The following is a 13,302-nucleotide window of genomic DNA, read 5'->3' as shown; positions in this document are numbered from 1 at the left end:
TCTGTCATCTTAATCACATTTGCAAAGTCCTTTTTGCCATGTAAAGTAACATTTTCACAGGTTCCAGGGATTAGGGTGTGAGGATCTCTTCTGGGAGGAGGAATCCGGGGTAAGGAGGGGTGGGGCAGGGGACTGTTTTTTATAAGCCCTGTGGTACTCTTTGACTTTTAAAATTATGTACATGTTTAATTTTGATAAAATGAAACCCCAAAAGTTAAATTCAATGACCAAATTTGCAAGTATTGAATTCAAATGGATTTTAGAGAATGCATCAGATGTAGTCATTATACAAGCAATCTGTATTATACAAAGTCCATTTTTGCATTTCTGGGCAAAATGACCTAAGATCTGCAAAGCATGTCAAGAAATATTTGTTAGGCACAGCCATGGCTGGGCCCTTGTGAAAATTCTGATTTGGGTGAACCACAAGGCTCTTCCAATGTATCAATTCTTTTGTTTTTACTGTTGTATTAAAGGGCCGACTTTGGTTATTTTTGGCAGCTACTGCTAATAGCTAACTACCTCCTATAGCAAGAATAAGAGGTGACCATAAACATATTTTCTTGATATGTAAAACAAAAGTCATCATCTTAATTTTTGCAGGATGTCAGAAGAGAGCTAATCTAGTCCAGTCTCATTTTACGGATGAGAACCCTGATGCCCAGAGAGAGGAGGGGACCTGCCCGTGGCATTGCTAGTGCACGTAGCAAAGATCCTCACTTCTAAATGAGCTCTACGACTTATGGCCACTGTTATGAGCCTTGGATGGGATGATATATCACTGTCTAACATCTTCATTTTATAGATGGGGAAGCAGATGCAGATAGGAAGAGATACCTGCCCAAGGTCATTTGGAACTCCTACATTCTAATCCAGGTTTCTTTCCCTGTACAAAGTAGCCTCCCCCTGACTAAACACCTGATACCAAGACAAATCTTATTCACTTCTAAATTCCTAGTGCCTAGCACATTGCCTGGCTCATAGAGGAATGGACACATGAATGAATCTTGACACTGCATAAAGCTCACTTTGCAGTTAAATATTTTAAATTCTCAGTCTGTCGGTTGATAAGAAATTTGGCAATAATTTGAAATAAGATGTTTCTTCTTTAGCCTCCTTAGGACAAATAAGTACATCACTGGCTATATTATACAGGCTCTAAAGCCAGGCTGACTTGTTTTCCAGTTCTCTCAGTCACGATCTGTGTGATCTTGCACACATACACTCAATCATTTTATGTCTTGGTTTCTTCATCTGTAACATGAAGATAATAATCAACCTATCTCATGGGACTCATATGGGGATTTAGTGAAATAACACATGTAACTTGGCACACAGTAGCTACTCAATAACTATTAATTTTCTCTTTTTTATATAATGGTCTACCTAATAAATGTTGAAAACTAGCAGTGAAGTATTTTCCTGTTGCTAATGGTAAACTAAAACTGTGACCATTAGAAAACATGGCTAAAGGCCAAAGAAACTTCAGGAAGAAATCATCTTGGGAATTGATGTCAAAAATATCTAGCACATCCAAATGTCAGTAAAACTGCTCCTTCTCTTAAAGTAAAAGCATGCCAAGATTTCGCTACGGTATTTACAAAGAACTTTATTGCTTGATCTAATCATTAGGGTTTAAAAGAAAATAGAGTCTCTGAAATAAGTGTTCTTGTCCCCTTACTTTCTTCTAAAACTACTAATATTCTAGTAGCATGATATGCTACTCACATGAGCACAAAGCTGTGCTTGTAAAAGAGCAGGACTTCTTGGAAATGACAAAATGGTAAATTACCCTGGAAAGCAAATGGTCTCAGGTCATTCTGGCTCCTCTGCCCTGAGATAAGGTGAACATGTTTGTGGCTACAGGAATTTGTTTTCCATAGATCTCATACAGATGTACAATCTCAAGGGTCCTCAGTTAAATGTTTTCTGTCATAATACTCAGCGTGTTGATGTGTTGAGGACCAAAAGGTGATTTCTTATTCAAAACAAAACAAAAGTATACTTACCTGGAGATGGATTTCCAGAATCTTCTTGGATCATTTTAGATAGTTACAGATGTAACCTGACCAAGATCAGCACCCCCTACCCATACCCTAGGGCTTGGATCCTGGAAACATGCAGGGTAATTAACAAATGTTGGGGCTAAAGACGCACTCCTAGAACTTAATACAAATGAGAAGAACCCTCCGTGACATTCAAACCGTTTTGCTGTAGTTACAGAAAACATGAAACTACATTACCATCTCTTAAGAGGGAAGTATTGAAAACTGATTTCCTTAGTCTCAAATCTAACCTGTTTATGTGATTAATTCATAACTAGAGGTCCCTCATCGTGTATATACCATGACAGTCTCCTTAAGTACATTGCACTCTATTTGAAGCTTAAAATTAGAAAGGACCAGTTCTCCACTTCCCTTAATTGTCAGAACCACGATTTAGCAAATACTTATGTCCCTTTAGGTACTGTCTGCAAAGGCTGTACTAATACTAAAACAAATGCAGGCCTTTATCAGAAAACACAGGCATGCCGAGAATAGCAGGGAAGCTTATGATACATGGTTGTAAGATAAAATAGCTGTCTTGGAATTTTTTCCCAACTTAGATTCTTTTAACTCCAATTTCTTCTGCCACCCACTCCTCACAACACTTTCCCCAAAATAAGACAAAGGAAAACATTTGGGTGACATACAAAAAGACAATTAATATTTATTTTACTCAAGCTTTTCTGTAAGAAGTTAAACAAAATGATCCCCATTTGAAGGCATTACCAAAAATGTTAACAGTTTCACGTATCCCTTCAGTGTGGGATGAAGAAAACACTTATCTGAATGAAAGAATAAGGACCATCCTTACAGTGGCTTTACTTAGATATGTGGAGAAAACAAATCCATAAAGGTTAGACATAAAATAGCACATAAACCTATTAGTTTCCTACAGGTAGTGGGAATTCCACTGATGTGTTAAAGTCTCCAAGAGCTCTCAAGACCTGGGGATCAGTTTTCAGCAGTTATAAAACAGCCATAGGTACTCCCATAATTCACTGCGCACTTTTCCCTCAACTACTTTACCACTAAAAGAGCAAGATGGGAACACCCCCGCTCCCAGCCCACTCCCAGGCTGCAGGACTGGCATCAGTAGTTCTTTGGGTAATCAGAATATCAAAGCATCCCCTCCCCGCACTGCCATCTAAATAGGATAACAGGAAAAATGACTTTGGGTGAGGCATTTAGGTGTTTTGTTTCGCAGAAGTATAAGACCTGGCTAGGAAATAATCTCATCCCTATACAGGAAAACCAAATATTCTTTCTAGAGAAGAGTAGGACAGAAGAGCACATCCATGCCCATCTCCCAGCCTCAATCTGACCTCAAATATAAAAGCAGGGGGAGGAAACACCTTGACATCTGCCATTGCCACGAACTCCAATTTCCTCAGGAAAGCCAGGGCACAGTGCTCCTCCACTGTGCCCAAACCTGAAAGAGCAGGGATGTCTGATCTCCCTTCCCCTAAGAGCAGGAATTGGAAGTAGCATTATCTTATTAATACAAATGGATGAATGTTTGGAGAACTTGTGATATAGAGTTCTCAAATTTCTACCAGTAATCTGAGTCTATGTGTGTGCGGAGAGAAACATTGGAGGGGACTTCTCATTTCCACACTTTAAATATGGAGGAAGTAGAAGTAGAGGGAATATATATATATGGATACGTTGTGGGGGTGGGTGAGAATGGAGCCTTAACGTATGCAAAAAAAAATACAAACGTTGGAGCCTTGGATGGCTGGTTATCAATATAAGAAACAAAACCTACTAATTACCATTTGTGGGAGTAAGGGAAAAGAGAAAGACACAACTATTCTTTTTTTCTCAAGCAAATAGCAAAGTTCTAGGTGAAGATAATACCTGTTTTCTGTTTATAAAATGCATACAGAAACAGTAAATGCTGAAAAGCTTCAAATAAATGCAGAGTCACACAGAAGTTACAGAATATGTGAGAATTAGTCATTGTTTCTCAGTCTACTCACACTTTTCCTGAGATGCAAATTACTCCCTGCTCCTCTAGGTGCTGTGAGCAGATTTATATTCTAACTGCTCGTGAGAGGTGAAAGACTACACAGAAGAATGAGGGAGATGCAAAAGGGGAAATCGACGTGGGAAGTGGGGTGTTGAAAGGTCTGGAAAATGACTGGTGGAGAAAGAACTGAGGAGCCCCAACTAGACTGTGAATTCTTAGAGGGAGATGGTGCCTCACACGTGGGGGCCTAACACAATCTGGACGCAGAGTAAATACTTGATTTGAGTAGCGGAGGTGAAGAATAAACAATGCATCATTAGAGACTGTGTCGCTCAAACTCTAATACCCAATAAGTCATTCTGCCTCTACTGCCCTTGAAAGCCTGAAATGGCTTTGAAAGATCTCAGTAAAGAAGCTGCTTCTGCTTTTTCTGTAGTCACGGCCAACAAGGATGCCTGGGCCTTTCAAAGCACAGGAAAATGCTGCTGAAGGGGATGAAGATTCCGGACTATTAAAGAGTTTTAATAGCCATAGCCCTTACTCAGTGGGATCCCAAACAACAGATAACAGATTTTATCAATTTTGTTTGCTAGATGTTCTCTATGACTCAAGTTTGACTTTTAGCATTTGCACCCAAAATGAGTTCTCCTACAAATACAATTTGTTGGTATTATTTGAGATGAAGAACACAAAGCAGGCACAGGTCCCTCAGGAAGTTGTCACAACTCTTGATAAGATTAACTCGACTGCCATCATCACTTTTTGCTTTTGTCCTCTAGCTTGAAGCCTTAGCAAAAAGACGTCTGCTTTTTATAATTCAACAAAAATGACTCCACTCTTTTCTCCAAAGGGCCCATTATTATTTTTAGTTTTTCGGTGCACGACTCAACATAAAGACCTGTGGCTCTTATGAGCTGCCTGTTTTTTAAATGGTCCAGTAGTTTCGGTTTCCATTTAACAAGTTCCCAGATAACAAATGGAAAATGGAATGAATCTTCACAAGGTCACATTGAAGGTTAAAATAAATTATCCCCATCACTGAGAGACTCTCTTCAGGCTTTCTATCAGCACTACAGAGTCAGTTTCTTCTTTGGTTTGCTTCTCATAGATGTCGTACTTCTTCCAGTGCTGGAAGGGAAGAAAAAACACATACACGATGACTTTTCGAAACAGTGTTCTTTCCCTGAGTACTCGCAGCCAATGCTTATTTTTAGGTTTGTGTGCATGGAACCCTGAGTATATGTTTTCCTGTTTTGTTTGGGGTCTTTTTTTTTGACCTAAGAATCTTCATCTATTTAAACAATCAATTAAACAAAACGATCAGGAATTAACGTTAAAGGTGAAAAACACCATGGAACTGTTATATGATATTTAATAGCTGTCTCAAAAGATAAACAAATGTGGACACCTCCAAAATTGGAAACGAAGTCTTTTGAAGAAGAATAAAAGAGCAGCATGCTTTCCTTACTTCAGCTGTTTCTATCTTTACTTTTTTACCACTCAAATTTGACCATTGCTCCAGAGATGTAATAGGCTCAAAAAGGCATCAAGGTGAATGGCAATATATAAAATGTCCCAAAAGTCTTCGTGCAGGTAAAAGCTTTGAAAGACCCTGCATTAACAGCTTCATGTAACATCATTTGCTAGACAGGGAATTATGCATATAAGGTAAACTCATCTTGAACTCAATTTAAGTGTATCTTATGGTGAAAGCCAATATCCTGGTCCTTGCCTTCCTTCCTTACAAGTCAAAGGAAAGGGTGAAATGGGAGCTCAGTCCCCTCATCTGTAAAATAAAGTTGTTAGACTAAACCAGGGGACTGCAAACCATGGTCTAAGGGCCAAATCCAGCAGGATGCCTGTTTTTTTAAATAAAGTTTTATGGGAACAGAGCCACCCCCATTTGTTTCTGTACTGTCTACGGCTGTTTTCATGCTACAAACAGCAGAGTTGAGTTGCTGTAACAGACCAAAAGGCTTGTGAAACCAAAAATATTTACTACCTGGCTCTTTAAAGAAAAAGTTTGCCAATCCCTGCACTAGATTATTTCTAGGCTCCATTTCTGCTCTGTTGTTTTCTGGTTCTATAAGCCTAGAAAAGGAAATGGAAAGAAGGAAAAATAGAAACAAACAACAATGATGATTCAGCTGCCTCAGGTTGTGCAAATGGAGATGGACTCAGCAGGTCAGGAGCATCCAGTCTTAGAGAACGTATGGAGAGATAAGTTGGAAAACACTGCTTAAAATATCCAAATTCTACTCAGCCTGTGCTCTATAGAGCCCATGAGCCACAACCACTGAAGCCTGCACACCTAGAGCCCGTGCTCTGCAACAAGAGAAGCCACCGCAATGAGAAGCCCATGCGCTGCAACGAAGAGTAGCCCCCGCTTGCCGCAATTAAAGAAAGCCCGTGCACAGCAACGAAGACCCAACACAGCCAAAAATAAATAAATAAATATTTTTTTTTAAAAAAGAAGAAGTATATTATAGGACCAGGGTTGGCAAACTTTTTCTGTAGATGGCCAGATAATAAACATTTTCAGCTTTGAGGGCCATATAGTCTCTGCTGTTGTAGCATGAAAGCAGCCATAGACAATATATAAATGAATAGGCATGGCTGTGCTCCAACAAAACTTTATTTATGGACACCGAAATTTGAATTTCATATTATTTTCTTCTTTATATTTTTTCAACTACTTAAAAGTGTAAACACCATTTGCAGCTTGCAGCCTGTACACAAACAACTGGCAGGCAGGAGTTGGCCCATGGTCTGTAGTTTACAGAGAAATCCTATGAGGAAGGTAGTGGATGGCAGCATAGTTTTTGCATTTCCCGAAATGCCACTATAAAAACCACAAGTAGGAAAGGTAAGTAGGAAAGCAAAGCCAAAATCCACGGACACAATCTGCAACAAGACCAGATGAAAGTGATGCCCCCCTGAACCCTGAAATATGAGTGGGTAGGGACAAATTAGAGATGCTACAAGAGCAAAATGCTTTAGCTATGGGAGAGTATGGAGAGGGAATCAGCAGGGCATCTGATAGATCTGAGAATCCTAAAACAACTCACTCAAGCTTCCGCAAGCTAATTTATGAACAATAAGTGAGTCTGGCAGGGGTTTGCACTGCCAAAAGAGTGACCAAATGCAAGGAGTCCACAGAACACCCTGAGAGCCACCTGAGCCCTATGAACTCTCAAAACCATCCAAAGCTGCCTTCCTGGGCAAAGTCCCACTCTGAAGAGAAACTGATAGGAACAGACTCCACACTGGCTAGGACACAGACAAGAGACGCAAACTATAAAGTCCAGATAAAAGTAGACGAGGTGAACAGGCAGAGCCAAATTTCAGAAAGGAATTCACTATAGTTTTGAAAAATTGTCAAAAATAATAGAAGATGGAACTCTACAGCCATGAAATTAGGAAAAAAAAAACTATCCTAAATCAAGTCTCCTTCTAAAACTTTAGGGAAACTAATTTCATGTAAAAATAAGCAACAGAATAATATTCTTATGGAATTAAAAGATGCCAGAAAGATGTCCACAAAATATACACAGATGAAAATTATAATCTAATATTTCAAAACTAGCAAAAGTATATTAGGAAAAAGTTATGTGATATGAAAAACTGTGCATGATGTCAAAGAATATAAAAATTCAGAATAAGAACAATTCAGAAATGACATGGTAACACCCAAGAAACAATTAGAAGTAAAAGAAAATAATCATTTCAGAAATGAAGACTAGCTAGAGGAAACACAGGGGCAAATAAACACAACAGATAATACCTTAAGAGAAACAAAAGATGAAAAGAAGGATTTTTTAAATCAAAAAGAAATAAAGATAGATGAAAATTATTTGAAAGGATGTGACAAATATAGAAGACAGGCAAGGAAAATAAGGGAACAGAATAACAAAGTCTATAAGTGAAGACATTTTCACTGAAAAATTTTAAAAAGATTTGAAACTACATACTGAAAAGGCACACTATATACCTTGGAAAATCAACCCAGAATGACTAATACCAAGACATATTCTAGTAAAATTATTGGACTTCTAAGGAAAAAATCTTTTGACAAGCAGGCAAAAAAGACCAAGTGTTTTAATACAGAAAGAATATTATATTGTCAGCAGACCTTGACAACACTTTATGCCAGAAGAAAATGGACGACATATTTAAGATACCCAAGGTAAGAACACGTAAGCCATGGATTTTATATCTAGCTAAAATGAATTTCAATTATTAATGCAGGAAACTCCATCAATATGTAAATAATCCAGGAAATGTTGGTCACATGAATCCTTCCTGAGAAAACTTTTGGAGTTTCAAAAAACCAAAATGACTGGAGAGACATCAACATAAAGATCGGGGGTTAGCATCAAATACATACCATACAGAATTAAGACTAAAGAGGGCTATAGGGAGACGATATAGTATATAATGGTCTTATGCACTGGAAATGTGGATCCTGGACAACTTTAAGAATGGGGAGAGAATGGGAAGAACATATGGAAAAATTGCTGTCTTTAATAATTGTTAAAAATTATTTTATAGTTTGTCAAAAGTTCAGAAATTCCTTCAGTTCCACCTGTTTCCTTTTCATCTGTTAAATTCAAATAAAGATAAATATGAGCATTTTATTAAAACATGTTACATAATTTGTTAAAAGTGTGTACTGGAGGATCAGGAAGCCTGGGTTCAGATCCCAGCTCTAACTCTTGTTAGTTAGATTTAGATACTAGCTCTGCTAGGTAGCAGCAGTGTAACCTCAAACAAGTTACATGTAACCCCTCTGGTGCTTCATTGTCTTCATCTGTAGAGTGGAGATAATCCCTGTTGCAGGATGGGGACAAATTAATGAAGGAAGTGCTTAGAAAAGTGTCTAACACATAGCAAAAGTTCAATAAGTATGAACTGCTATTATTATTGTTGTTACTATTATTCCATTTACCAGTAAAAGTGCAGTCAGCCCTCCAGAGGATGTGCATAGGTTATGTGCACATACTACACCATTTTATATAAGGGACTTGAACATCCGTGAATTTGGGTATCCGAGGGGGTCCTGAAGCCAATCCCCCACAGATACCAAGGGACGACTGTATTTCCATCCCTCTATGCTGTTCTCATAACCTTAAAGATGATTATAGCTGGATGACAAGATTAATTTTTCTCTTTTGGCCATCTGTATTTCTCATTTCTTTATAATAAACATATTTCTTTTAAAAGAAAAATTATTTTAATTTAAAAAATGCACCCTGCCCCCTCCCCATATCCAGCCGCATAGCACAGGGAGATCAGCTCGGTGCTTTGTGACCGCCTGGAGGGGTGGGATAGGGAGGGTGGGAGGGAGGGAGATGCAAGAGTGAAGAGATATGGGAACAGATGTATATGTATAACTGATTCACTTTGTTATAAAGCAGAAACTAACACACCATTGTGAAGCAATTATACTCCAATAAAGTTGTAAAAAAAAAATGCACCTTGGGGCTTCCCTGGTGACGCAGTGGTTGAGAGTCCGCCTGCCAGTGCAGGGGACACGGGTTCGTGCCCCGGTCCGGAGGGATCCCACGTGCCGCGGAGCGGCTGGGCCCGTGAGCCATGGCCGCTGGGCCTGCGCATCCGGAGCCTGTGCTCCATAATGGGGAGAGGCCACGGCAGTGAGAGGCCCGCGTACCACAAAAAACAACAACAACAACAAAAAATGCACCTTGAATGTTACATTTTCATTGGTTTCTGCTCATTAGACCCAATGCTTAACTGTGTTGGACAGGAAAAAAGCAATCAGAACAATGCAGCAGAAGTGGCTTCTAAGAAAACATTAATTTTTTAATTGCCTTTTTTCATTCCTGAAACTTTGATTACTCTCATTTTCACCCATCATCAGCATCAGGGCCTTTACCTGAGCACTGCTTCTATGAATATGTCTATGTAAGGTAAAAGGGACAAAAGCAAAGGCTCTGACCTGTTATTCAATTTTGTGAATTATAAGTTAGTCTAATTTTAAAATTACTTGTAGAAAAAAAAATCCACAAAATTACAGTCCATAATTCAATTCTTACCCTGCTGATTTTTTAAACAAGGTAATCAACAATAGAATAATGGCCAAAGATGAAAAACATCCTAGATAAAAAAAAATCAGTGTTTGGGTGGTGAACACAACTGGCTTTTAGTTGTTAGTCATCCTAGAAAAATACATGTATGTATATATAATTTTTTTAAAAGAAAGAAACAAAAGTCATAGAATAATGGAACATCAAGTTTCAATCTAAGAGTACCTTCAAGATTTGGTTATTTCCCACAGCGAATTGCCAACAGAGGTGAAGTGGGTTTCATGCACCTAAGCACCACGCAAAACACTGGCCTTGTGTGTACAAGTCAGCTGATTATGTGCCCCCGTCTTCTTCAGAGCAACAGACACAATAGAAAGTTGTACAATATGAATTGTAGATCCCCATGCCTTAAAAATCACTGCAGCTTAAAAAGAACTTGTTGACTGTGGTGTGGAGGGGACTAATTTGGTACCATTTGAGGTGGCTATCAATTCAAACCCTCACTTTAAAAACTGATAATTAAAGGGAAAGAGTTAAACATGTTTCCTACCTTTCTAGCAGAAACTGAATTTCAGAACAACTAAGAAGCCTAGTTGAGGACTGAAAGCAGTGCTTTGTAGGAAAATGTTAGCTTATAAATGTAGATTAAATGATAGATGAGAAAAATCATCATTGTTTCACAACCCCTAATGAGATTATTGATTCAAGCAAGGATACAAATTGGCCAATAAAAAGCATCAGCTGGGGCTTCCCTGGTGGCGCAGTGGTTGAGAGTCCACCTGCCGATGCAGGGGACACAGGTTCGTGCCCCGGTCCGGGAAGATCCCACATGCCGTGGAGTGGCTAGGCCCATGAGCCATGGCCACTGAGCCTGTGCGTCCGGAGCCTGTGCTCCGCAACGGGAGAGGCCACAACAGTGAGAGGCCCATATGCCGGAAAAAAAAAATAAATAAATAAAAGCATCAGCTGAAGAGTTGACAGGGTGCTAACATTAACACCACACAGATTATCTTCAGGTGGCAAGGGGAGGAAATGTGTAGATGGCAGGAGGGGACATGCTATTATCACCTTAAATACAGTGGTCCATCTCACTAATGGTGGGACAACTGGATATTATCTGTCTCCTGACAACTGGGACAGCTGGAAATATTTAAATATGGACTGAGTATTAGATGATATTAAGGGATTAATAATTTTTAAAGTGCGGCCATGCTATTTTGGCTATGTAGGAAAGCGAGCTTAGCTTTTAAAGATACACACTGAAGTTTAAAAAAAAAATTCAGCAGTATTTGGAAGTCAACTCCAAGTTAAATAGCTGCTTTCCAATCAGGAATTCAAAAATGGCACAGTACTGAAAATGTAATTGGTTTCCAAGAAGCGGAGGAAGAATAGATAATATTTTATGGACGAGAAAGAAATGCAGATGCAGAAGAGAAGCAATTCCCTCCACAAAGCCCCCCTACCCCCCAAATATGGCCAGCAGCCCGATTAGTCACACAGAAAAGGCAAACAGCAAAGCAACAGGAAAAAATGCTGCTGGCCAAAATGTTACTACAGTGATGAACAAAACATTGTCAAAACAGTAGAAACCTTAAGGAAAATGACACAGAAGATTTAATTTACTGGTGGCCACACCTAAATAAGTTTTTTTTTAACAACCACTACTGATGGTGCAGCGTGGAAGAAGAAATTGTTTAGAAAGGGCATGGATTATTTCTTGGGATTAGAAGTTGGTAAATTTGGGCTACAATGGCTTCTACTTCAGGTTCTGCAATTCTCTCTCTATGTGATAGTCCTTGAGAAGTTTCTCCATGGTCCCCAATGTCCCCGTCTTTAAAGTGAGGAGTTGGACTAGAATCTAGAGTTTTGAAAATGTATAGTTAAAGACAACTAAACATGTAAACATACACCTCATTAGATGACCTCTAGGGCAATGTTCACTCCATAATTATTCATTCCCTAATTCGATGATTCTAGAAGTAAAAGGACAGTCTTTCTGCTGCATATGCAGTTCAATTTTTCGAGAACTGCTGCCATGTAGAGAAAGTAGATTATTCATTTGGTTAAAAAGCAAACATGGAAATTTGTTCTATTACCCTTTCCCCTGTCTGGCATTTTTATTATACTTTTAGTTTTAAACACTGGTTTTATTTAATGGTCTGCAACCACCGCAAACAAAAACATCTTATGCTTTTAGTGGTTCATCTTGTCAGTATATCCACCTCACTAAATTATAGAATTATCTGACTCATCAGGACAACATATTATCCTCTAGACAGCGAATTGAAAAAAAGCAATTTTCCCATCTCTGAGAAAGATAATTGATCTGATTTCACTGTCAATGTTACCATCATTCACTCTATCACCCAGGCTTGAAACCTTGAAATTATTTTTTACTCTCGCCACCTTTCATCACCCACACAGAGTCACCAAGTCGTAATGAGTTTCCTTTAATAATGTGTCTTGCATCAATCTCCTCTGCTACCACCTAAGTTCAAACCCCTATTATCTCACAGACCTGGATGACCACAATATTCTCTTTTCCCTTAATGACTTGTACAGCGTTTCTTTTTATTATAAAAGTAATACATGCTCATTACAGGCAATTTGGAAACTTCAGAAAGGTAGAGAGAGAATAATATCAATTATCCACAATCTTCCTGTCCAGAGATGATTATTTTGACCCATTTCCTTCCACTCATTGTTCTATGTATATATTGATGCGTTTTTTATAAAAATTAGGATTGTAATACACTACACATTTATGATATGCTTCTTACGCTTACACCGTGAGTATTTTGCTAGGACATTAAATGCTTTGAAAATGTAACTTTTCAAAAACCTTATTCTTGATTGTTGATGTTTCCTTAGTTTCTAATTTTTCGTTTTAGAAACAAATGCTGCACTGACCATCCTTGTACCATTGTTGGACTAGTTCCCTAAAATAAATTCCTAAAGAAATAATTATAAGATCAAAGATTCCTGTTACATTTTACCAAGTTGCCCTCCAGAAAGAACACATACCATTTTACAGGCCCACCAGCGTTGCATGAAAAGTGCCAGTTCCCCCATCCACTTGTTAACACTGGATATTATCACTTTTTAGAAATTTATTAAGCTGGAAATTTATATCTCATCAATGCTTTGGTTGTATGTCTTGTATATATCAGTGACTCCAAACATGTTTTCACAGATACTGGACATTTGTGTCATGGCACTTTGACTGTCTTCATTCTGCTAA

General features: G+C 38.5%; 1 protein-coding gene across 2 annotated transcripts in view; it reads right to left on the bottom strand.

Moving 5' to 3' along the window:
• Positions 1-4,871: 4,871 nt before the first annotated feature.
• The window catches only part of IL13RA1 (interleukin 13 receptor subunit alpha 1), a gene marked incomplete at its 5' end in the record, with an annotated part of 62,029 nt that continues 53,598 nt past the window's right edge, over positions 4,872-13,302 (bottom strand). For both annotated transcript variants that reach the window (XM_079728282.1, XM_079728281.1), the window contains one exon: positions 4,872-5,142. In XM_079728282.1, the coding sequence (XP_079584408.1) occupies positions 5,050-5,142 (93 nt within the window). In that variant the 3' untranslated portion in view covers positions 4,872-5,049. The remainder of the gene's footprint in view (positions 5,143-13,302) is intronic.

Source organism: Hyperoodon ampullatus (assembly GCF_949752795.1).
Source record: "Hyperoodon ampullatus genome assembly, chromosome: X".
Classification (NCBI taxonomy): Eukaryota; Metazoa; Chordata; class Mammalia; order Artiodactyla; family Ziphiidae; genus Hyperoodon; species Hyperoodon ampullatus.
This window is presented reverse-complemented; position numbering and strand designations above follow the sequence as displayed.